Source organism: Chrysochloris asiatica, unplaced genomic scaffold (genome assembly GCF_000296735.1).
Source record: "Chrysochloris asiatica unplaced genomic scaffold, ChrAsi1.0 scaffold00194, whole genome shotgun sequence".
NCBI lineage: Eukaryota > Metazoa > Chordata > Mammalia > Afrosoricida > Chrysochloridae > Chrysochloris > Chrysochloris asiatica.
In genome coordinates, this window is record NW_006408712.1 from 2,406,652 (window position 1) to 2,433,278 (window position 26,627).

General features: G+C 41.0%; 1 protein-coding gene and 1 pseudogene across 1 annotated transcript in view; one reads left to right on the top strand and one right to left on the bottom strand.

Moving 5' to 3' along the window:
• The window catches only part of TRIM9 (tripartite motif containing 9), a 145,749-nt gene extending 132,120 nt beyond the window's left edge, over positions 1–13,629 (bottom strand). Inside the window, exon 1 of the mRNA XM_006872349.1 lies at positions 12,703–13,629. Coding sequence (XP_006872411.1) covers positions 12,703–13,524 — 822 coding nt within the window. The 5' untranslated portion in view covers positions 13,525–13,629. The remainder of the gene's footprint in view (positions 1–12,702) is intronic.
• The window catches only part of LOC102820577, a 29,139-nt pseudogene continuing 16,092 nt past the window's right edge, over positions 13,581–26,627 (top strand).

Consider the following 26,627-nt stretch of genomic DNA (forward strand, 5'->3'; position numbering starts at 1 on the left):
AAAAGGTGAAGTACAAATTATGACCCAGGAGGAAGAAGTATGTTACACTCCAAAAGAACTGCTTGAGAATATATGTGGGAATGGCTATTGAGGGTGTGGGATAATGGTGCAAGGAAAACAGGGTTGGATCAGTCTGAGTCTATTGATATGGGCCTTAGTAAGCACAAATTATTCATTCAATGTTTCAGCTCCAGAGGTTTGGAGAGGTTCTAATATTTTATTTGGTTGGTTCACTGAGCTGGGTTGCACAGTGGCCTACAATACCTGCTTTGGTATTTTTTAGAAAAAGGAATCAACAGGCTTTGGGAAATTGGCATGTTAGAGTGGACTTGCCAAGATTAAACTTGTAAACCCACGCATGGAGTTCCCAGAGAACACACCCTTTACTACAACAGCGAGGAACACATTTGTGAAGGGAGACCCAGTCTCCTTAAAGACTGCTGTGATTGCTATATTATATAAGCCAGATTTGACAGTGGGGACTGTCCTAATTGAATTAAGACACCTAATTACAATGGGGCTGACTGGACCCATGATTACAGGGACCAACTGGTAGCACTTAATCAACAAAGACAAGGTAGGTGTGGTTATCATACTGGGCAGCAGAATCAAAGCATTAATCAGAATAGCCTGCCTCATGTGTACTTATGGCTGACTTGGCTACAGCCACTGCTGAATGCCCAATCTGTAAGCAGAAACTAACAATGAGCCCCAGATATGGGACCATTCCTTGGCAGATTGGTTACATTGGACCACTTCCCACATGGAAAGGACTGTTTTTGTTCTTACTGGACTAGGCACCTACTCTGGATATGGATTTGCCTTCCCTGAATACAATGCTTCTGCCAAAACTACCATCCATGGACTTACAGAATGCTATTCCACATAGCATTGCCTCAGAGCAAGGAACCCAAGTCACAGCAAATGAAATGTGGTAATGGGTCCATGTTCTTGGAATTCATGGGTCTTACCATGTTATCCATCAATCTGAAGCAGCTGGCTGAATCAAATCATGGGATGACTTTCTTTAAAGACACAATTACGGCACCAGCTAGGTGTCAATACCTTGCAGAGATGGGACAGTGTTCTCCAGAAGGCTGTATATGCTCTAAGCCAGCATCCAATATATGATGCTGTTTTTCCAAAAGCCATGATTCATGGGTCCAGGAACTAAGGGGTGGAAACGGGACTGACACCACCCAATATTACTCCTAATAACCTACTTGCAAAATTTTTGCTTCCTATCCCTGTGATCTTAGGTCTTCTGGACAGAACATTTTAGTTCCAAAGGGAGGAATACTTCTACCTGGAGACAAAATACGGATTCCACTGAACTGGAAGTTAAATATGCCCCCTGGTCATGTTATGCTCCTCAGACCTCTTGATCAATAGGCAAAGAAGGGAGTTACTATATTGGGTAGTATGCTTAATCCTGATTACTGGGGGGGAGGGGGGGAGGAATTAGATTGCCATTATATAATGGAGGTAAAGAAGAATATGTATGGAATCCAACAGATTCCTTAGGATATCTTTTAGTACTACTGTGTCCTTTGATTCAAGTCAATGGTAAACTACAGTAACCCAATTCCAACATGATTCCCAATACCTGAGACCTTTCAGGAATGAAGGTTTGGGTTATACCATCAGTCTAAGAACCATGACCAGCTAAGGTGCTTGTGGAGAGCAAAGGGAATACGGATGGGTAGTAGAAGAAGGTAGTTTTAAATACCAGCTCTGGCCACATGACCAATTGCAGAAATGAGGACTGTAATTGTTAATGAATATACATATATTTGTTGTTGTTTCCATGTGTGCAATCAATTTTTGCTTTGTTAGTTTGTGAAATGTAAGATATAAGTAGGGCCAGTGTGTTTTCAGTTGTATGCACTTTTGTTGTATCATGTTAGGCTTAATGTAAGTATACCTTTACAATTGTCTTTATTCAGAGATTATTTGTATGGTCTACAGGTGACAAGTTGCTCTGATAGTGTAGCAGTTACAAGTTGGCCTGCTAACCTCAAGGTTAGCAGTTCAGAACTACCAGTCACTCCGCAGGAGAAAGATGAGGCTTTCTGCTCCTGTAAAGATTTACAGCCCTAGAAACCCTATGTAGGGTCTATGAGTAGGAACCGACTCCAAGGCACACTCTCACCACCACCACTACCACAGGTGCCAAGTTGACGAGGCATAGACCGTGATAGTTAAGGTTTTATTTCAACTTGACTGAGCCAGGATTCCCAGTGGGTTAGCAGTTGAGACTGATGATCTCCATGATGATATCTAATACAGTGTAGCTAACTCTACGATGATTGGCTATGAGCAAGTGTAGTTAACTCTATGATGATTGGCTGTGAGTAGCCAATCAACTGAAAGTATGTGTCCTTATGAGTGTGGCCTGCTTTCATTATCTCGGACACTCAGGCAAAGCCTGGATCTTGGATCTGGCTTGTCTGCCGATCTCTGGTCCTTTAGATTTGAGCCCATGGCCTGCTCTATTACCTGTCAATCCTAGGGGTCATCAGCAGTCTGATTTCTTACCTGCTGAACCTGCTTGCCTGCCTGCCTCCTTGCCTGCTGGAGTTGCTTGCTTGCCTACCTGCTGATGAACTGGACTTGGAACTCTCCACCTCTACAACTATGACCTATTTCCTTGATATAAATCTCTCTTTATAAATATATATACATAAACATGTATATATTGTACTGGTTTTTCTTCTCTAGAGGACTCAGCCTAAGGCAATGACCCAATAGAATGCAGAAATTATTGAATAATTTCATTAATATCACACACAAGTAAAATTAGTCTAAAGATAATTTTTTAATGATTGCAATATTGACAAAGAACTGCCAGAAACTCAAGCTAGATTCAGAAGAGGATGTGGAATGAGGAATATCATTGCTTATATCAATGATCTTGGCTGAAAACAGAAAGATGTTCACTTGTATTCTATTGACTATGTAATAGCATTCAACTGTGCATCATAAAAAATAAGGATAACAATGAAATGAATGGGAATTTCAGAACACTTACTTTGCTCACATAGAACCTCTACATAGATCAAGAGGCAATCTTTGAAACATAACAAGGGGATACGACATAGTTTAATATCAGAAAAGGTATGTGTCAGGGTTCTATCCTTTCACTATATTTATCCAGTCTGTATGTTGAGCAAATAATCTGAGTAGTTGTACTACATGAAGAAGAATGTGACATCAGAGTAGAGGAAGATTCATTAATGACATGCGATATGCAGATGTCACAACCTTGTTTACTGAAAGAGGACTTGAAACACTTAATGATGAGGATCAAAGGAGACATTCTTCAGTATAGATTACACTTCAACATCAAGAAAACAAAAATCCTCACAACTGGACTAATAAGCAACAACATGATAAATAGAGAAAAGGTTGAAATTGTCAAGGGTTTCATTTTACTTGGATCCATACCCATGGAAATGCCGCAGTCAAGAAATCAAATAGCATACTGCATAGGGCAAAGAAGTTGCAAAAGATCTCTTTAAAGTGTTAAAGAGTAAAGACAGTACCTTGAGGAATTAGGTGCACCTGACCCAAACCAGCATATTTGCCATCACCCTATATGCATGTGAAAGCTTGACAATGAATTAGGAAGACCAAGAAAAATGGATGCATTTGAATTATGTTGTGGAAGAAGAATATTTAAATATACCATGGGCTGCCAGAATAAGGAAGAAATCTATATTGGAAGGAAGGATGGTGAGACTATATATCAAGAATGACCAGTTCCTAGAGAAGGACATCATGCTTGGTAATGTAGAGGGTCAGTGAAAAAGAGGAAGACAAAAGATCCTCGACAAGATGACTGACACAGTGGCTGCAACAACAGGCTCACACATAGGATTTGAGGATGGCGCAGGACCACGCAGCGCTTCGTTCTGTTGTACATAGGATTGATATGAGTCAGAACTAACTCAACGGCACCTAACAACAGCAGTGGGAGAAGTTAGAGGCATAGGTACAGGTAACTCCTGTATTTTAAATTCCAGCTGTAAAAGCCTAGAAGAAAGCAAGCCTCCTCTGTCCATTTCAGTATATATAAACCTCAGAAAAGCACACCGGTTGGATTGGCTTGGGTCATATGATCATCTTTTGAATAAATCACCTTGATGTTGTTGTTAAGTGCTGTTGAGTTAGTTTCAACTCACAGCAATCTTGTATAGGGTTTCCAAGGAACAGCTGGTGGGTTTGAACCACCAACCTTTCAGTTAGCAGTCCAATGCTTATCCTATAGTGCCATATCAGGACTCCAAAATACCTTGATGTTGTTGCTAGTGCCTTTGGGCTTGTTCCAACTCACAGTAATCCTATGTAGGGTTTTTAAGGAGCAGTTGGTGGGTTTGAACCACCAACCTTTCAGTTAGCAGTCCAGTACTTATCATACAGTGCCATATCAGGACTCTAAATCACCTAGATAGGATATAAATGGCCAGGCCTATGTCATATGCCCTTCCATTTGGCCAGGCTGCCGCAGGGTATTTCAACTGGCAGTTCCACCAGATTCACATGGAATGTGCAGTGACAAGGATAATGGCGGTGAGGATGCACTTATCTAAAGAAAGAAGAACACTGGAGTCATGAGAGAGAGAAAGTCCTCCATAATCCCATGGTTACTGAAAGTCTAAGAAATGGGTATTACCCGTTATTGAAATGAAACAATATAGTTTTATTTTCCTTCCCATTCCCAACCTAACCACATAGTTTAAAAGAATAACAATACCAAAATTTCTCGAAAATACTGTTTTAGCACTTTATGACCCCTCATGCACAAGTTAAGTAAGGGACCGCTTTGCTTTTACATGGCCACATTCATCCTTGTAAATAATAGTAACAGGAATCAATCACAACCATTTGGTAGTGGTGGTGGTGGTGGTGTTTGGTTTCTGTTTCAACAGTCCCTGATAAAAATAATAATTTTGGAACCATTTCATTCTTTAAAAACACTTTCGGTGAAAATATACACAGCAAAACATAATATACCAATTCAACACTTTCTACATGTACAATTCAGTTACAATGTTTACATGCTTTAAGTTGTGCCATCTTTATATCTTTTTCCCCAACTATTTTACCATCATTAACACAAACTCACTGCCCCCTAATATTCTTATCTAAGCTTTTGAGGTGCTATTGCCAATTTGATCACATATAGATAATTCTCTAAAAGCACACAATTGGCGGATATTCTTTACCAGTTAAGCTAAATACCTTTTGCTTTGAAGCTGATCCCAGGGGTAGATTCAGTTTAAGATTTCGAGCTTTCCTCAAGAAAATAGTTTTGGGGCATCATATATTCTTAATGGCTCCAGAAATTCTAGACTGCATTTAAATCTGAAGTTCTGTTTTGCAATTTCCCCCTTTTGATAAATTTTTTTTTTGTTTAGACTCTAAGATCAAATCATCCAGTAATGGTAGCTAGGCACCATTCAGTTCTGGTCTCATAACAAAGGAGACAGTTCCTGGAGGCAATTAGACATGTATTGCGATATAACTTCATTTTTAAACATTTATCATGTAGTAGTAGTAGGATCGGAGTTCTGGTGTGGTGCTGTAGGATACACACTGAACCACAAGGTCAGTTTGAACCATAATGTTGGCAGTTCAAATTCACCAGCTGTTCCTTGGAAACCCTATACAGGGTCTCTATGAGTTGCAACTGACTTGCCAGCACACAATCACCACTCTGCCAGTACTGAGGTCTATCCTCTTCAGTGCCAAAGTTAAGTTATATGCATATACGTACTTTGAGAAGTCCATTAACTTGTTCAGGTGAGGGAAGTGTAATTTATTGTACTGATGGTAAGGATAATTATTACCTCTGCATTATTCCTATTACTAAATATTAGATTGCAATTATATATTTTCTCCCACTATATGCAAAGTGTGATTGGACCTGAAATTCCAATTAATAGCATATTTTCATGTCATATATTAGAAAAAAAATTCTGTCCCTTCAAACTAATAATGTCTTCATTGGAGAATTTGAAAAAAACTGAGTCACATCACTTAATTTTTATTTTATTTTAGAAAACAAAATACTTTTGCTATTGTTTAATATATAACTAAATCTTTCTGTAAATACTCTTGTTCCTGAGCTTAATTCAAATCGTCTCTGGCTCCAACGTACTCTCTCTTTTAGGCCTCTCTTGCAGATTAGTCTTCTATTGCACCCTGTGCTCTGAGAGAAGCTAGCAGAGTACACCAAGTTGGGGAATCAGATTTTTATGCGGATAATTGGTAACTGCACTCCTGGTATGGTACTATAGGATCAGCATGATTACAAACCACAAGCTCAGCAGTTCAAACCCATCAGCTGCTTCTTGTAAATCCTATTTAGAGTCACTATGAGTCAGAACAGATTTGACAGTGCTTAAAAACAACAATTGTTAACATGGGAGCAGAATAGTTCCATACATTAAGCAGTATACTGCAAACCACAAGGTCCCTGGTTTGAGCCCGCCAGCTGCTCCAAAGGAGAAAGATGGGGCTTTCTGCTCTCACAAAGATGTAAAAGCCTTGGAAACTCTATACAGGATCACTGTGAGTCAGAATCAACTTGAAGGCACTTAACAACAATGAGAATGGTTAAATAATACCTCTGGTTTGCGCAAAAAAACTTTCTATTGTGCCAAACTGAAATCAGCAAGTTACAGACATTTAAATTATTTTTAAAATATTTTCACAAATACAGTTTGTATTTTTCCTTTAAGTCTAGCTCTTTCCTTTAAGTCTCAGTAGAAAGAGAAAGAATTCCCTTTATTACAACGTTCTCCTGAATATCTGTAAGAATGTTTACATTGCATACAATGTTCTGACTGTATTTGAAATAAATTTTAAAAAATGAAAAATATGAAATACGTTACCTGTTACATTTGCCATAGGAGCATATAGATTATAATATGTTTACTGCTTGTATAGCTAACCAAATGTTATATTCACTACACTAAATAATATTTTGCTACTCAAATATTTGATGAGATGCCACCATGCAGAAAAGCTGATTTTTTTCTAGAATGCTTTGAAAATGAAAACAGTTGTTTATTTTTAAATACTGCTTGCAATGTAAATCTTAATTTAAAAAAAAGTAAGTGTAAAAAATAACATTTAAGACAAGATTCTTTAGGAAGGAAAAGAACAGATAATCCTTGTTCAAGAACATAAACACAAAAGAAAGGTTATATATATATATTACTGATAAAATATAACAGGAACTCAGGGGTAACATTCTTGAGTGCTGTCAAGTCAGTTTGGACTCAATGCAACCCTGTATAGGGTTTTTGAGGCTGTAAATCTTTCAGGAGTAATCTTTTAGGATTTAGAAATATGAATGGTTCAAAATTACAAATAATAATAGTGCTTCTGTTGCTGTTGTGAGCTGTCCAGTCAATGATGTTGGACAGAGGAGAACTGCCCCATAGGGTTTCCTAGGCTGTAACCTTTATGGAGGAGCCCTGGTGTGGCTGGCGCTGTAGGTTCAGCACTTGACTGTGATGCTGGTTTAAAACTGCAAGGTCGGCTGTTCAAATCTACCAGCTGCTCCTCTGAAACTGACTCGATGGCACTTAACAACTACCTTTCAGGCACTGTAGGACAAACACTGGGATGATAATCTCTAGGTCAGCAGTTCAAACCCACCAGCTACTCTGTGACGGAAAGAAGAGGTTTTCTGTTCCCTTTACGATTTACAGCCTCAGAAACCCACTGGATGGCATTTTTGTTAGTTTGTTTTAACCTTTATGGAAGTATATCTCCAAGTCTTTTCTCTTTCCAAGAGAGTCTAGTGGGTTCTGTCAACTTCTGGGTTAATAGCCGAGTACTTAACCAATGAGTTTGCTCTTAAGTGTCCAAAATCATTCTCTGCATGCTTTATACTTTATAAGAAGGGCTATAGCAAGGGCTAAGACTAGATGCATAAAATCTGTTACTAGATATTTATAAGGTCACTTCATACATTATTATTTTACATGGATTTTGAAGATCAGAACTACAAATATCTGAAAAATATTTTAATTAGGTCAACTGACAAAGAATTTCAACCAGTTGTTTTGCAAACAAATTTAAAAATAAACAGCTAAATTTCCTTGAATGTGGAAGACGACTTTGCTCATGAGGGAAATGTTTATTCACAGAATTTTCTTTATCAGTAGAAATGAGCACTTTCAGGTCTGCTGTTTTCATAATGTCTCGGAAACCCTATTAAGGGGCTCTAAGGCAGCGGGTATATGTTGTAAGGGGTATAGAAATTCTAGCTCATGAGTTTTTATAGAGCAAGACATTGCTAAGTGCTGTCCGGTTGGTTCCGGCTCATATGGACCCTGTATAGGGTTTCTGAGGAGCGGCTGGTGGGTTTGATTTGTTGACCTTCTGGTTCCAACCAACCTTGTAATCCAGTTCTTATCCCACAGCATCATACTAGGACTCCAGTGATAGAGGTATCATTAATTGAAACAGACTATAAGAGAAAATTGAACACATTAACACTTTAATGACCTTGTTAAAGAGATTAGATGGTGGTGATGGTGTGCCATGGAGTTGGTTTCAACTCACAGTGACCCCCTGTAGGGTTTCCGAGGCTGTAAATCTTTACGGGAGCAGAAAGCCTCATCTTTCTCCTGAGGAGCAGCTGGTAGTTTCGAACTGCTGACCTTGAGGTTAGCAGCCCAACTCGTAACCACTACACTACCAGAACTCCTTATGAGGTAAGATTGCTGTTGTTGATAAGTATGGTGGAGTCAGTTCTGACTCATAGTGACCCTGTACAGTTTTTCCAAGGCTATAAATCTTTAAGGGAGCAGAAAGCCTCATCTTTCTCCTGAGGAACGGCTGGTAGTTTCGAACTGCCGATCATGAGATTTGCAGCCCAATTCGTAACCATTACGCTACCAGAGCTCCTTAGGAGATAAGATAGAGGCATAATATTTGTTGTTCATCTAAAACAGGAATGGGGAACCTTTTATCTGCCAAAATTTATAACGTCATTTGTGGGCCAGACAAAATTATTGACTTCAAAAATTAGCCCTCTATATTAGTCCTCTATATTTAATTAACTTACCCCTAATGGAGCTCTGTAGCGTAGTGGTTACGAATCGGTCTGTGAACCACAAGGTCAGCAGTTCGAAACTACCACCTGCTCCACGGGAGAAAGATGAGGCTTTCTGCTTCCGTAAAGATTTACAGCCTCGGAAACCCTATTCAAGGTCACTATGGGTTGGAACCGACTCGACAGCACTTAACAACAACAACAACAACCCCTAATGTGGCGCTGTGGGTAAATGCACCAGACTGCAAAGCCGTTCGAACTGCAAGGCTGGCAGTTCAAGCTCACCAGCTGCTCCTCAGAAACCCTATACAGGGTCGCTATGGGTCGGAATCGACTTGATGGCACTTAATAACAACAACAAATGTGATGACTGGAGTCCTGGTGTGGCCCTCTGGGTTAATGAACTGAAATGCAAATGTTGGTTTGAACCGCAAGGTCAGCAGTTCAAGCTCACCACCGGCTCCCCGGAAACCCTATACAGGGTTGCTGTGGGTCAGAACCAATTCCATGGCACTTAATAACAACAATAACAACTGTGATGGCTGGAACTGCAGTTGCCTTAGCAGGGTCAAACCAAATGATTTCATGGGCCTTTTATGGCTAAAATCGGTCTTTTTTTTTTTTTTTAATTTATTTAATCTCAAAAGATATTGATACTGACTGAACACATATTATACTTACTTTGAATTTTGAGGTGGTGATGGTGGGGGGCATGTGCAAAAGACAAGAATAAATGGTCTCTTTTTATCTCCACAAGTTACCCCAAATCAATATTCCTTGCCTACTTATTTTGTGTCCCTTGAATAACAACAAGAGTCTTTAGCAGACATCCACATTTCAATCCAGTTAGCACCAAGCTGTCTATTTACAACATCCATTATTGATAAAACAAATGGTTCAACATTTTCAGTCTACACTGGGCTTGACAGAGAAAAAGGTTCCTTTTGGTTTTGAGGGTTGTTGTTGGTGGTGTTAGGTGTTGTAGAGTTGGTTCCAACCCATAGGGATCCTTCATAGGGTTTCCAAAGAGCAGTTGGTGAGCCTGAACCACTGACCTTGTGGTTCAAACCGAGTTTGTAGTCCAGTACATTAACCCATAGCACCAAATGATATGAAATGAGTAAAGTATGGTTTCCTCTCCACAGAAAAACAATGGCTCCACACTCCTAATTAGCATGTGGCTCTAAGTTCTCTTCCCAGACAAGGCAAGTCTTGTCTTAGTTCCAAGGATACGTTCCTGAACTATTTAAAATGGACTATACAAAGTGGTTTAAGAGTTGAAATATTAATATGAGGAAAGAATTGGCTGAAGTTCTTTCAAAATTAAAAATATCTTTAAAAAATTTTAAATCAAAGTATTTAAAAAATAATGGTTTATGCCTAGTGGGATTTGATTTATCCAGAAAAAAATTTCCATCTGTATTAAATATGGTTTAATAGTGTATATATAAGGATAAGGAGGACTGTAGAAGAAATGATGCATTTGAATTATGGTGTTGGTGAAGAATATTGTAAGTATCATGAACTACCAGAAAAAAACAAACAAATCTGTCTTGGAATAAGTACACCCTGATTGCTCCTTAGAGCAAGGAAACAAGACTTTGTCTCTTGTATTTTGACCATGCTGTCAGGAGGAACCAGTACAGGAAGAAGGACATCAGGCTTGGAGAAGTGGAGGGTCAGGGGAAGAGGGAGACCCTTGATGAGCTGGATTACAGTGGCAGCAACAATGGGCTCAAACATAGCAACATTTGTGAGGATGACGTAGGACTGGACAGTGTTTTATTCTGTCATGCCAGACTTCCTGAGTTGGAACCAACTCAATTGCATCTAACAACACAACAACAACATGTGAGAATAGAAAATGATTGGAAACACAGGTCACATCCATTGGGATTAGGAATTGACAGAATTTCCACTGGTTGCTGAAAATGGTGATATTTTATTTTATTTTTTTGCTATAAATAAAAAACCAAGGTTTCAGCTTCAACCTCAGTCTCCCTAGTCCGAGACCAGCTTTTCTTCATCTCCCAGGAATGTTGCAGCTCTCTGAATGAAGGGTCACAGGGGAGGCCTGGAAATACCTTCACTGCCCTGCCTTATCCTTGGAGTTGCAACTCAGTGAGATGAAGAAACTCTTTCCCTGCTCTACCATCCTCACCCACAACTAAATGGAGTGTTTAAAAAGTAAAAGTCAAATTTAGGCTCTTCTCCTCAAGGATGGTTTTCTTTTTTTCTAAACAGAAGTGAACAAAACATCATAAAGAACTCTTTCCTAGTGAGGTTTATTTTCTAGTTGGAGGGGGAAAGTATTAGACAAATACAAAAGGAACATGTTCATTAAATATGCAGCACGTCAGAAAATGTTAAGAACTAGAAGACAAAGCAGGGAAGGAATCAGAGGGTATCTGAGGAGGGTGGCAGCAGTTGTGGTCAGGAAAATCTCAGTGCATAGCTGACATCTGAGCAGACATTGAAGGACAGACGAGTGAGCCATCTGAATGTAGGATTCTGAGGAAGAACTTGCCAGGATGAGGGAACACCATAGGCAAGAGCCCTTGGGTGGGAAGATGCCTCGTTGTGAGTGAAGAACAAGAACAGTGGCTGGAATGAGTGCCAGGGAATGAGATTGGAGAGGTCAAAGGAGAAGGAGTCCTGGAGTAACATTCCAAGGATATCCTGAGAAACGTGGGAAACTACTGAAGGATTTTGATGAGAGGATAGTATAACCTAAGAGATTGTTAAAAGCATTCTTCTAAAGGAGATCAGAAAAATCAGTCTGGTAACAGGTGTCACAAAGTCCATAATGCAACTACTGAAAAAGGAAACGGGTCGAATTCTGGAGCAATAGGTGTTTGGAGGTGGTTGGGATGAAAGGATTACCCTGGGAGGCCTAGCTGCTTGGCTTTCAGGCCTTGACCACACAGAAATCTCCATTCTTTCCACTGCTGCCCAGAGCCAGAGCCTAGGCCAGCGCTCCGAGTTGCCATGGAGACAACAGCCTTCCTCTAGTCTCCTCCCCAGCCCGTGACTCCGCCTCCTGACCACTAGGTAACAGGACCCTGATTCTTCTCAAGCTGGGGCGCCGAGTCTGGCCGGGAGCAGGCTCATCAGTATTCCTCTAGCAGCGGCTTCCTCGCCTACTCATTGACTCAAGGCGTCTGCCAATCCAGCCAGCAGCTAGGCCATGCGACCCTACCATTTCTCTGCCTACCCCTCACCGGGGCCCGCAGCCTGGCCCCCCTGTAAGTTCTGCCCTCAGATGTGCTTGGTGTCTCTGTGCACTGACACTCCGGTGCTCAGCTACGCAGAGCTCTGTCGCACAAGGCCCGCAGCCTCAGGCTGCAGGTCAGTCACGTAGAGGGGTCGCCCGGAATTCAGCTCGCAGGCAGCGCGCCCCAGGAGATCGGCTCTAAGATATTCTCCGGGGACAGTGAACTCCCCTCAGCGTCGTTTAAAGCACCGCCGTGTCTCCTGCAATGCACCAGACTGGGGAGGCAGACATCAGAGGCAGGTGCACTGCGCCCCCGCTGGGATGTACCGTGCGCAAAATAGGTGGCCCATCTCCTGCAAAATCAGAGGGTCTGTAGTGCGAGGATTTAGGGATGATTTTCCTTAGAACTTACCTTGTGCAGTTTCCACATGGCCCCCAGAGCTTTGACTTCGTGGCTCGAGTGTTTGCCCTCCTCCAGGCACTGGTAGCAAACGGGCATTTTGCACTGCACACAGTACATGCTGTGGTTCTCCAGCTCGTGGTCTGTACAGGTGGAAACCTTGCGCGGGCTCAGCCGCCGGCTGACGCGACCCTGGGCCGGGGGCACCAAGCGGTGTTTGGCCAGGGGCCCCCGGGGCGGGTGGCAGCGCAGGCGGCATGGATCGCAGTAGAAGACATCACACTGTTCACACATGACGGTGGCCTCCTTGGGCGCCTTCTCGCAGAGCTGGCACTTGAGGGCAGCAGCTTTGCTCTGCTGGTAGCGGTCAATCACTCCCTCCAAGACACGGTTCTTGGGGAAGCCGCGGAGACCCCGGTCATCCAAGATGAGGCTGCGGTGGCACTGGGGGCAGGTGATACAGGAGTTGCGGGGCACCGGGGCCAGAGCCGGTGACAGGTGGGTGGCCGGTGGCGGCATAGCTGGGGGAAACACGCGGACGCCGTTGGGGGACCGCTGGCATGGGGTTGTCGGGGCGCTGGCGAAACCCCCGTAGGAACCATAGCCGCTGTCCGCCTCGCTGTATAGGCTCATCTTGTCCAGGTCCAGGTAGTCATAGTCAGAGACCCCAGAGCCGGAAGCCCGACGACTCTGGGGGGACTCAGACTCTGGGGTCTGTACCAGGATGTTGCGGGCACACGCCTGACATAAATTGTGAGAGCAGGGTAGGATGATGGGCTCCCGGTAGAATGAACCGCACACAGGGCATTTTAACTCTTCTTCCATCTCTTCCATGGGGACCGGGTTGGAGCGAGGCAGCGGCGGCAAAACCGGGTGTCTGAACTGGCGAGATGGCCAGAGGGCCTGTCGTGCCCAGCACCTTGGCCAGCGGCGGCGGATGTGGTGGCGCCTTTTCGCTTCGCTTTGGCGCGGACTCCCAGCAAGGCGCTCGATCTGTGGGTCCAGAAGCTGCCGCGCCGAGGGCCAGTCCCGGAACGCCTTCTTTTGCCCTCCTAGGCCCGCCCCGGCCTCCAACACCACAGCCTACTGGACAGAGGATGAGAGAACGAAACTCTCATTGGCCACACGCCCCATCCGTCTTCTCTCCTCCGCAGGCCACGGGGGGTTTGGTGGAGGAGTCTGAAGATGAGCGGAGTGTAAGCTCCCAGCAGCGGGAGCTCGGGAGGGGGCTGGCGTGTGGAGGCGAGGGGACCAGGAAGGAGGAATTAGAGGATGAGTCATCCTTCGCTCCGTTTGTTTCCGACCTCGGTGCAGTCACCCAGGAGCAGGGGTGTGTGAGAAACCCCTCCCCGTAGCGAGTGGGCTGGGGGAGGAAGTGGGTGCTTCTCGCCAACAGTTTGCGTTTGGCTTCCAGCTATGGTCTCTGCGCCGAGCTACCTTCTTTGGCCACTGCTGCGCCGTGCGGGAGCCCCCCTTCTCCTTCCGCTGCTGGCAGCTAATATTAGCAGGCCCTTCACCCAGGCCTGGGTTTCTGAGCGGCAGCCGGGCATTTCTCCCCCTACCTACACCCGCTGAAGCGGGTCCCTGGAGCTCCCACATCCCGGCTTCTGATGCCATTGCGTGTGAGCCCGGGCCATGACCCAGGGAAATTTCCTAGTGTTTAAGTTCCGACGCATGTATATGGTTTCCGAGGAGCGGCTCATGAACTTGAACCGCCAACCTTGAGGTTCAAGCCAATTTTGCAGTCCAGTCCATTAACCCACAGCGCCACACCAGGACTCCGACTCCACACTAGGTAATCTAGTAAATCCCAAACCCATTGCCCTCAAGTGGGTTCAGACTCATAACAACCCTGTAAGGACAAAGTAGACCTGCCTCATAGTTCCAAGCTGTATATTCTTACAGAAGCTAAGGACCTTTAGTTTCTCCCTTGGAGCCGTGGTGGACTCGAACTGCAGCCCTTTCAATTGGCAGCCCGAAGGTTTAACTGCCTGCCGAGCCACCAGTGATCCGTAATCTATATAAAAGCACAATATATTATTAGTCAAAGTTTATGTTCCCTTCATTTTTCACTTTAAATTCACATTGGGCACAAAGGCCTCTATGCTATGTTATGAACGTGCCATTTAGCCTCTTCCTCTCCCTATCTCCTGTTTCTTTATCTGCTCTAAGCTCTCAGCCCCTGACTGAGGTTCCACCTGGCCATCAGGAGTTTCTCAATTGAGTGAATTGAAACGGATGGTTGATGTATTTCTGAGTGCCTTTAGTTTAGTGGTGCTGTAGGTTAGGCCTTGAGTTGCTAACCGCAAAGTGACAGTTCAAACCCACCAGCTTCTTCTCCAGGGGGAGGAAATAAGACCGTCTACTCCCAAAAGATTTACAGATGACATAGAAACACTGTAGTTTCATTCTGTCCTAAAGGGTCTCTGGAGTCCTGGTGTGACATTGTGGGTTAATGGTCTGGACTGCAAAGTTGGTTTGAACCTCAAGGACAGTGGTTCAAGCTCACCAGCTGCTCCTAGGAAACTTTGTGGAGGGGTCCCTATGGGTCGGAACTGACTCGACAGCACTTAACATAGCGTCTCTGAAGTTCTGCTGTAGCGCTGCAGGATAATGTACTGGACCACAAGGTGAATTTGAACTGCAAAGTCAGCAGTTCAAACTCACCAGCCCCTCCTTGGAAACCCTTTAATGGAGTCCCGGTGGGGTGTTGTGGGCTAGTGCATCAGACTGCAAAGTCATTTGAACTGTAAGGTCAGTGGTTCAAGCTCACCAGATGCTCCTTGGAAACCCTGTAAGGTTCGCTCTGAGTCTGAATTGACTCAGTGGCACTTAACAATAACAATGTAAGTTGGAATTGACTGGGCTGCACTTAACAACAACATAGGGTCTCTATTTGAGACCTCTGTAAGACTGTCTAGAGGGCACTTAACAACAACAACAAAAAGTCTCTAAGTCAGACGTAACTGGATGACAGTGGATTCGGTTTTTTGGGAGTTGAGTAATAGTCCTGTAGTTAATTGCTGTATCACCGCAGAGTCTCGGTATTTGAATCTAAACATCATTATTGAATGGCACAAATCCTGAGCATCAACCACAGTTTCCAGCATGGTGGGTGGTCTCTTTCTTTCCCTCCAGTGAGGTGTCTGGTAATGGTGATGGTAGTGATGGGAAGGAGGTTTTAGTTGTGTTGTTGTTGTTGTCATGTGCCATTGATTCAGTTTTGCCTTATGTATGGGGTTTCTGAGAGTGGTTAATGGGTTTGAACTGCCAATCTGTAGTTAGCAGTCCAGTGCTTATCCTACAGCACTACACTAATCTCTATATATTAAGCACCTTTCTCCTCTTTATCCTTGCATGGCTGGAGACACCTGGTCCTGCCCCTAGCGTGCAGAATTGTTGATGATGGAAGATGCCTCAGAAAAATCTTTGTAACTTCTGAGGTAGTAATTTACTTGAAATCATATATGGCTGCCTTTGCTGAGTGATTAATGAAGTAAATGACAAAGCCTCTTTCTAAGCAATCTTCCAATTTCCAGTCTTCCAGTAGAGAGAAAACTTGATTATACACAGTTACATTTATAATCTAAAACCAGTTTATCGTCCAGGAAAAAAAAAAGGTCTTTTTATAATGTTATCCTTGGAGAACTAGTTCAATAAACCAGATTATCTTTCCAATACCTTCTTCAGTTGCAATAAAAACAGCAGTTAATGATCCTTGCGTGTGGGGAAAGTCCTCATTGTTATTTAACTCCACCTTAATCATAAATGTTAAACATTTATATTAAATCTGTTTTTCAACTAGTTGAGTCCAGTGCATCCAAAAGCCATATGTGCTCTATTTGCAGGCATAGAACAGTTTCAAGTGTAGTTGGCATCTCTGTATTTGCAGAATACATCTAATTTGTGGGCCCCAAAATAATTTGTTTATAACAAGTAGATAATTACTTGTTATAAACAAATTATTTTATTATATAGCTTATTATAATTTATAATCCTTTTCATGACTGCTGTATATATTTGCCCCCAAGTCACAATAGCCTTGGCCTAGTGCATCAGGTATCTCAAGGTTGTTGTTGTTAGGTGCCATTGAGTCGGTACCGACTCATAGTGATCTTATGCACAGCAGAACGAAACACTGCCTGATCCTGGGCCAACCTCACTACTGTTGTCACGCTTGAGTCCATTGATGCTGCCACCTGGCCAATCCATTTCATTGGGGGTCTTCCTCTTCTTCTCTGGCCTTCCACCTTACGAAACATGATATCCTTCTCCAGCAACTGGTCCCTCTTGACAATATGTCCAAAGTATGAGAGATGAAGTTAGGCCATCTTGGCCTCCAAGGAGCACTCTGGCTACACTTCTTCCAAAATGATCTATTGGTTCTTTTGGCAGTCCATGGCACTTTCAGTATTCTCCTCCAACACCATAATTCAAAGGCGTCAATTCTTCTACGGTCTTCCTTATTCACTGTCCAGCTTTCGCATGCATATACATATATTATCTCAAGGTAAGCAGCAGTTATTGTCTATGTGTTTGAACTTTGCTTATGACAGTATATACAGTCTAAGAGGTCTGCTTATTAGCACAAAGCTTATGCTTAGTTCAGAGTAAAGGATAGGGTTAGGGACTTTCTGAAACTGTAATAACAGTCTTGATTTTTGCAGAGCCTGAATAGAATACAAATTTATAATATAGACTACATGCAAAGATTTGGTCAACTATCAAGTATCTTCAGATGATTTACTTATTAAATTCATTTGATCAGGAGTGAGAGAAATCAGTCCCAGGAGAGATCTTAAAAATAATTATCACTTGTTGCAATTACAATATTACCTACTAATAACACAAAGAAGTGGGCACAATTATTCACATTTTACAGATGAGTAAAGTTATTGTAGTTGTTAAGTGTCGTTGAGTCAATTCCGACCCATAGAGACCCTGTATAGGGTTTCCAAAGGAGCAACTGGTGAGCTTGAACCTTGCAGTTCAAACAACTTTGCAGTCTGACACATTAGCCCACAGCGCCACACCAGGACTCCAAAGCCCAACATCAAATATCGGTGAAGCTAGAATTTGATCCTAGGCATATGTGACTTTGTTCCTTTGTTTGGTCATCCATTCACTCATTCATTCAACAAATGCTGAGGTCTGTACTGCCTCAAGCTCTATGTGGTAAATATCCAAAATATCTTTGTTAATCTCTATGCTGTACTGCTTCCTTTTCCTGAGAGTTTATTATTTGTCTTGTACTCATTCCGCTCAAAAATTTTTTAGCCTTTGAAGATTTTCCTCTCATGCACACCACTTCATTTTAATGTGCTTTAAAGTGGCCCTATGAATTATAGTTGGAATACAATAAAACTCTGAAGGTCATTGATGATATTATAGAAATACTACACCTTTGGGATAATGTCTTTTCTCTTCTAGCTGGTGATCAGTCTATGCCCTGAAGCAGGATTGATAGTGCTGTAATTTCTTTATTCCTGGGGTGTGTGCAGGTGTTCTCTTTGGTGTAAAGGGCATGATTATTCCCTGAAACTTACTATTCACCCAAATGATGTTCTGTAGCAATGAATTGAGCAAAATTCAAGTGCACTAATTGCTTTTACATTCTTTAAAGGAAATATTGTTTTGTTATTTAACTGGTGATGTTTTAGCAGAGGAATGCTGATAGTTCAGTGGGTCAGACAATGTGCTGCCAACTACAAAGTCAAGGATTCAAACCCACCAGCCACTCCATGGAAAAAGATGATGCTAAAGACAAATGTTCTCCAAAGAAACATTTAGTTATTTTTCTATGAGAGTGCTTTAAAAATTCTCAGAAAATGAAATTAAAAGAAAGTGGAAAATTTTCATGAACTTTTCGAAACCCCCTTATATTTGCTTTTGACTCCGGTGCTTGATTATTGACACTTAGTTTCTTTGCTTCTGAATAATGATCACTCATAGAAGAGTCTCTATCTTCTTTCCACATCTTCTAAGTCATCTATCTTTAGTTTTAGGGGGAAATCATTGACAGAAGTGGATCATATACTTTAATCCCTTAAGATTCTCTGACAGATAGAAAAAAATATATTCACTTCGTGATTAAGGAAATTTGCTGAATGTGGTTTGTAAAAATTGCTTTATTTGCAAAGTAATAGGTGTGATGTTTTTATTTCAAAATAAATTGTGAAGAAACTTCTTTTTACAGGATTTTAAAACACATTAGTACTTTATTTTATATTTGTAATATTTTTGTCACTCTTAATAATGTATAAGAGTGATTAAAAATATCACTGTTGATAACTTATAGGGAGCTGTGATGTGGTGCTATAGAATAAGTATTAGATCACAAGGTTGGTTTTGAACTGCAAGGTCAGCAGTTCAAACTCACCAGCCACTTCTCAAAAACCAACTCAAAGACACTTAGCAACAACACCACCACCATCAACAACAAAAAACCTATATATGTATCTTTGGTATTAATATTCTCCTGTCTTTTTAATTATGTAATTATTTTGGCAAATTAAGAGTCTTTTGTCCATTTAGTACTACTAGAAGTTTACCTTAATCAAATTCTGTTGTATTTCTAACCATAAATAATATACTATTAATATTTGGGGAATGATTGTTGTTGTTTAGTGCTGTTGAGTTGGTTCCAACTCATAGCAAGCCTGAATATGGTTTCCAAGGAGTGGCTGGTGGGTTTGAATTCAGTTAGCAATTCAGTGTTTATCCTACAGCATCAACATAATTTGGAAAGACAGAAGTCTGTGAATCCTGTATTAAGATAAGAGAATTGGAGAATAAATCCAGGACATAAGATTTATAAATAATAGGAATCCAAGAACTAGGAAAAGGCACAGATGAGGGAAAAACCCTAACTGAAATGAAAGCAATGAAAGACATGAAATTACAGATGGAAAGAACTTGAGAATTACAGATGACATTGATGAAAAAAGAGCCAAGCATAGGGGATACAAGTCTTAAACTGCAAGGGAAAGAAAAAGAGAGAGAGAATCTTGCCAATTTCCAGACAATGAAATGTAAAGAAAAACTTAATTATAAACAAAAAACAAACAATTTTGGCATTAGTTTTCTTTCTGCAATCTTAAAGACAAACAAAAATCCAGGAAACAAAACAAAACAAACTTATTGTTGTTAAGTGCCATCAAGTCAGTTCCGACACATAGCAACTCTGGATTGGATTTCTAAGGAGCAGCAGGTGAGCTTGAACCACTGACCTTGAGGTTCAAACCAACTTTGCAGTCCAGTGCATTAAACCACAGCACCACACCAGGGCTCCTAAAACAAGCTGCAAACAAACTACAGCCTACTAAAAGTAAAAGAAAGTATTTTGTAGCCAGTCAGGCCAGCACTGGCTTTTCAGATCAAAGAAAAATATTTCTAAGAATTCAGAGAACATAGCACTCACAAATTTCATCTGAGGAAAAAAAACAACAGCCTTCAGAAAGAACTGTAAACTAAGTAACACATGAATCTTAACTGAGTCTTGAAAGAGAGGAGAAATAGAAGGGCTGCAGATAATAGAACATCTTGGTTGGAGGAGTTATTTAGTATCTTCTTTTTTCTACACATATTAGATGAGGTCTGGTAAAAGAAATATAATTATTAATATAATAAATTTGTTGTTAAGTGGTGTTGAGTTGGTTCTGACACATAGCAACTTTGTATAGGGTTTCCGAGGAGTAGCTGGTGGGTTTGAACTGCTTACCTGTAGTTAGTATTCCAGTGCTTATCCTACAGTGCCACACCAAGATTCTATGTAATATAGTGGTGGTGGTTGTGTGCTATTAAGCTGTTTCTAACTCATAGCAACCCTGTATAGAGTTTCTGAGGCTATAAATCTTTACGGGAGCAGAAAGCCTCATGTTTCGCTTGAGGAGTGACTGGTAGATTTGAACTGCTGACCCTGTGGTTACAAGCCCAACTTGTAACCCATTATGCCACCAGTGCTCTGTATATAATGCAGATGTCGTTGTGTACCATTGAGCCAGTTGTGACTTTAAGTGTTTATGGGAGCAGAAAGCCTCATCTTTCTTCTGTGGAGTGGCTGGTGTGCTCGAACCAATGACATTATGGTTTGCAATCAGTGCTTATCTTATGGAGCCACTGTATTCCCCATATAATACAATTGTTGTTGTTGTTAAGTAATGTCGAGTCAGTTCTGACTCATAATGTCCCTGTACGGGGTTTCTGAGGAGTGGCTGGTTGATTAGAACTGCTAAACTTGCAGTTCAAAATGACCTTGCAGTTTAGCATTTATTCTACAGAGCCACACCAGTAGAACCTGCAAAATAACACATATTGGGAAAATACTATATGAAACTATGGTAACAGATTTGAAAACCTAGAGGAAATGAATAATTTCCAGGAAAAGATATATTAATTGAATGAATCCCTCATAAGTAAAATACTAAGGAGCCCTGGTGTATCCTAGACTGTTAACTAAAAAGTTAGTAGTTCAAACCCACCAGCCGCTCTGAGGAAGAAACATGAGACTTCTGCTCCTGTAAAGTGTTACAGCCTTGGAAACCCTATATGGGATGGCTATGAGTAGGAATTGACTAGATGGTGTAGTGGGTAAATGGATAAAAATATAGGATCTTCGGTGGCAGTCTGAGTTGAGTTCATACCCACCAGCTGCTCTGAGGGAGAAAGGTAGGCTGTCTGCTCCCATAATAAAGAATTACAGTCTTGGAAACCCTATGAAGCAGTTCTACTCTGTCCTAAAGGATCACTATGAGTTGCTATCAACTTGGTGGTCGCAGGTTGGGTTTGCTTTGAAGTAGACTAGGCCAACCACCATAAAGATATTTGAAAGACAATTTCAGATTTATCCTTTTAAAAGGCATCAAAATTACAAATCTGCACAGATGAATTCTAGTTAACCTTTTTTTTAAAAAGTTTTCATTGTGAACTGAGTGATGGTTTACATGGGAGAACATCTGTTTTACACTTGTTTCATTGCAGTGATTACAGTCTCCTCTGTGCATCATTATTCAACAGTATTTGCTTCTATTCTCTCTCTCTTTTTTTTTTTTTTTTTTTTTGTGTGTGTGTGATTTTTTTTTGGCGGGGGGGGGAGGAGGTCTGTCCACAGAAACACTCAGGAATATGTAATCATTTAAATAACCAAAGGGCACATTCTACAAGCCTGTCTCCTGGCCACCAGCAAACAGCCTTTCTCTTTCCATGAGTCTAGAGTCCTCAGCTGCTCTTTCTCTCCATGTCCTCATCTCTGCCTCCATCTCTGGTGTCACTGCTTCTCTGGATAGGGTCCCACATTCTGTTTGTGCTCTTCTCCCTTGATGATCCTAGGGTCCTCTGTTCCTGGAGTGTAAGGTTAACTACTCTACCTTTTTGTTACAAGACTTCTACCTTTTCAATTCTAACAGTCGCAATTAGTCATGATAACAATTATTCACTATTGAATCACAATAATCTTATCCCTATATCCTTTCACCAGACCCATCTAGATAAGATGAAAACTATTCAGGGGGATTTTGCCTTCCCCTGCACGCACTGAAACTAAACTCCTCTTGAAAAGTTGTAAGCCAGTCTCTTTAATGCCTTTATAGCCCCCACCATTTTATGTAGCCAATGGCTAAGTTGCCTGTTCCCATCAACCCTGTATAATAGAGGGGATAGGATTGATATTTGATGTGAAAACTCCTATCTCAGTTGATATTTTGAGCTACTACAACCATAAGTATAGGTCAAGTTCATCAAATTGTAGCAATTTACACTTGTTTCCTTTATCAAAAATTGTTTTTTAAAATCTTTCTGTCATTGAGTTCTGATCTTCAAGCCATTGAGGCAAGGTTAAATGGGTACTATATACAAGTTTGGGTGTTCTTGTGCCTCTCCCCTCACTTCATATCAGCTGGACACTTCACTCTAGTCTCTAGCCCTCTGTGGCTGTGTCCTTGTCCATAGGCTCAGGAGTCCCCAGGTCTCACCACACTTCAGACCAATCAGCCCTTCCTCTTCTCTATCTCATCTCCAGGTCGACAGAAGTCTATGGAACATGATCTATTTCAGCCATGTCTTCGTTGCTGCCTTTTCCCCTCTTCCACTCACCGGTAAACCAACTTAGTCACCAGCAAGCTTAAATGCCTGCTCATGTGTTTTCTTTGAAATTCAGTTTTGGAGAGGGGCTTGTCCTGAAGGGACTTGATTGCTTGCCTTGATGGCTCCCCGACAAACAACTTGCTTGTTCTTGTAGTAGCCAACCAGACTGCCATTTTTGTTTTGGATTTTTCCTGTTGGTCTTTCTTTCAAGAAGTATCTTCTGTTGCTCTTGCTGTTCCAGGTTGGTCTGCTTATCCTTTCAAGTAGGAATGTCCCACCTCAGAAGGTTCTGGGTGGGGCTCAGGATTCCAGCAAAAGTCCTATACACTGCAAAGACTCCACAAGTAGCCTATTTCACTGGGCAAGTTTTTGAACCCCTTTTAGTTATTCCAGTGAGCTATAGGCTGAAGACAGACTTACAAGTTTTCTTTAATCATATTTCCCAACATTCCTTTCTATCCCACTCAAGTGTCTATTGTACAATAGTAGGCAAGGGAAATCAATATTCATAAGACAGTCAAGTATCTTAACATTATATCCCCTGTTTTACCCATTCAGACTATGCTCTTAATTATGTTGAGAAATTTCCCTTCAATTCCTACTTTTTGAGTGTTTTTATCAGGAATGGATGTTGTGTTTTGTCAAATGACTTTTCTGCATCAATCGATAGGATCATGTGGTTCTTTTCCTTTTAAAAAAAATTTATATGGTGGATTGCATTGATTGTTTTTCTAATGTTGAACCATCCTTGCATCCCTGATATGAATCCCACTTGGTCATGTTGTGTTATTATTATTATTTTTTGATGTGTTGTTGAATTCTGTTGGCTAGCGTAGTGGTTACGAATCGGGCTGCGAACCTTAAGGCCAGCAGTTCGAAACTACCAGCCGCTCCGCAGGAGAAAAATGAGGCATTCTGCTCCCGTAAAGATTTACAACCTCGGAAACCCTGTACAGGGTCGCTATGGGTTGGAACCGACTCGACAGCACTTAACAACAACAACAGGATTTTGTTGAGAATTTTTGCATCTATGTTCATGAGGAATATTGGTCTATACTTTTCTTTCTTAATGATGTCCTTCCCTAGTTTTAGTATGAGGATTATGCTTGCTTTATAAAATGTAATAGGAAGTTTTCCATCCTTTTCTACATCCTGTAATTATCTGAATAGAATTGGTGACAGCTCTTTCCTGGATGTTCGGTAAAACTAATGCATGAAGCCACCTGAACCTGGATGTTTATGTTTGGGAGATTTTTGATGACATGATCAATTTCTTCTTTTGATATAAGTCTGTTCAAGTTTTCTACTTCACTCTGTGTAAGTTCAGGTAGGTCGTGCTTTTCTAAAAATGTATCCATCTCCTCTAGATTTTCAAATTTATTGAATGAAGTACAACTCTTCATAATATTCTGTTGTTATCCTTTTTATTTCTATTGGCTCTGTTGTGACATCCATCACCCTTGTGGTTTCTCATGCGTGTTATTTGTGTCTTTTCCCTCTTTTCTTTTGCTAGGTTTGCCAATGGTTTGTCAATTTTATTAATCCTTTCAAAGAACCAGCTTCTTGTCCTGTTGATTCTTTTTATAATTTTCTGTTTTTCATTGTGTTTATTTCTGCTCTAATCTTTATTTTTTCTTTTCTTCTGTTGACTGTAGGTTTACTTTGCTGGTCTGTTTCTAATTGTTGGAGATGTTGGGCATATGTGTTGATTTTGGTTCTTTTTTGTTTTTTAATGTGTGCATTTATTGCAATAAATTGTCCTCTCAGCACTGCTTTTGCCATGTTCCAAAGATTTTGGTATGTTGTATTTTGCTCTCATTTGTTTCTAGGAAATTTGTGAATTCGCGTTTTATTTGTTCTACTACCCAGTAGTTTTTAAGCAGGGTGTTATTCAGTTTCCATGTATTTGACTTTATTTCCTTGATCTTCCTATTGTTGATTTTTAATTTTATAACATTGTGGTCTGAGACGATGCTTTGTAATATTTTGATGTTTGTAAATTTTTAGAAGCTTGTTTTGTGGCCTAACACATGGTCTATTCTGGAGAATGGCATGTTTATTGTCATTTGTTGTTGTTGTTAGGTTTCATCAAGTTAGTACTGACTTATAGTGACCCTGTGTACAACAGAATGAAACACTGCCCAGTCCTGGGCCAGCCTCACAATTGTTGCCATGCTTGAGCCCATTGATGCTGCCATATTGCCAATCCATCTCGCTGGGGTCTTCCTCTTTTTCTCTGACCCTCCACCTTACCAAGCATGATATCCTTCTCCAGTGACTGGTCCCTCCTGACAATATGTCTGAAGTATGAGTGATGAAATCTGGCCATCCTGGCCTCCAAGGAGCACTCTGGCTGCACTTCTTCCAACACAGATCTGTTGGTTCTTTTGGCAGCCCATGGCACTTTCAATATTCTCCTCCAACACCATAACTCAAAAACATCAATTCTTCTATGATCTTCCTTATTCACTGTCCAGCTTTCGCATGCATATGAGGTTATTGAAAATACCATGGCTTGTGTCGGGTGCACCTTAGTCCTCAAGCTGACATCTTTGCTCTTCAACACTTTAAAAAGGACTTGTGCCATTAGCTTGGTATATTTTTTCCATCCTTTAACATTTAATCTGTTTTTTGTCTTTATGTGTTAGGTGTGTCTCTTGCAGACAGCATATTGAAGGATCTTGTTTTCTTATCCATTCTGCCACTCTCAGTCTCTTAACTGCATTTAATACATCCTCATTCAGTGTAATTATTGATAGGTATGAATGAATTGCTGTCATTATGTTTTGTTTTGTTTTGTTTTTTTGTGGTGCTGCTGATTTCTTTGTTCTGCATGCCTTCCTGTGCTGTTTGTTTTTTTGCGTTCTTGCCATTTTCTTCATAGTTTCAATGTTTCGATGTTCTTCTTGGATTTTCATTTTCTTGGTATGTTGTAAAGTATTAATTTTCTTTGTGGTTACCCTATATCCTATTAAATTTTTCCTCCACGTAAAATACTCTATCGTATTCTGCATTCTACCTGACCTCCTCATTACCTGGATCTCTGTTCCTATGTTTTTCCCTTCTTTCACATTGTAATTGTTTTGATAATAGACTGACCTCCCAGATCCTCTTAATTCATTCTTGTAGTTTTGCTCTGTTCTGGACTCTTCGGTTGATTGAGTTCTGGGTAGTGCTGCCACGTGTGTGGATCTCTGGTTGTTGTCTGTTCTTGCTGGTTCTCAGTCCAAAGAACTCCCATTAGCATGTTTTGAAGCACTGGGTTGGCTTTGACAAATTCCTTTAGCTTCTGTTTATCCTGGAATGTTTTTATTACACTGTCATATTTGATTGACAGCTTTTCTGGGTAGACTATCCTTGATTGCCAGTTTTTTTTGGGTTTTTTTCTTTCAGGATTTTATATATATCTCCCAATTTTCTTCTTGCCTGCATGGTTTCTACTGAAAAATCAGAGCTTAATCTTATTTGCTTGCCTTTGTAAGTAACACTTCTCTTTTCCCTAGCTACTTTCAGAATTCTCTCCTTGTCTTTGATTTTGGAGAGCTTGATTATAATATGTCCTGGTGATTTTCTTTTGGGGTCTATCCTTTCTGAATAGATAGAAGCTATCGTTGAGCTTCTTGAATGATTATCTTTTCATTTTTCAGGATGTTAGGGAAATTTTCTTCAAGCAGCTCTTCAACTATCTCCCCTGTGAACTTGTGTTATTCTTCTTGTTCTGGAATGCCAATAATTCTTTTTTTTTTTTAAATTTAAGGTTTTTATTGTGGATTCAGTGAAAGTGTACAGGGCACATCATCAGTTTCACATTCAACAATTCATATAACTTGTTTCATTACATTGTTATAATCCCCTCC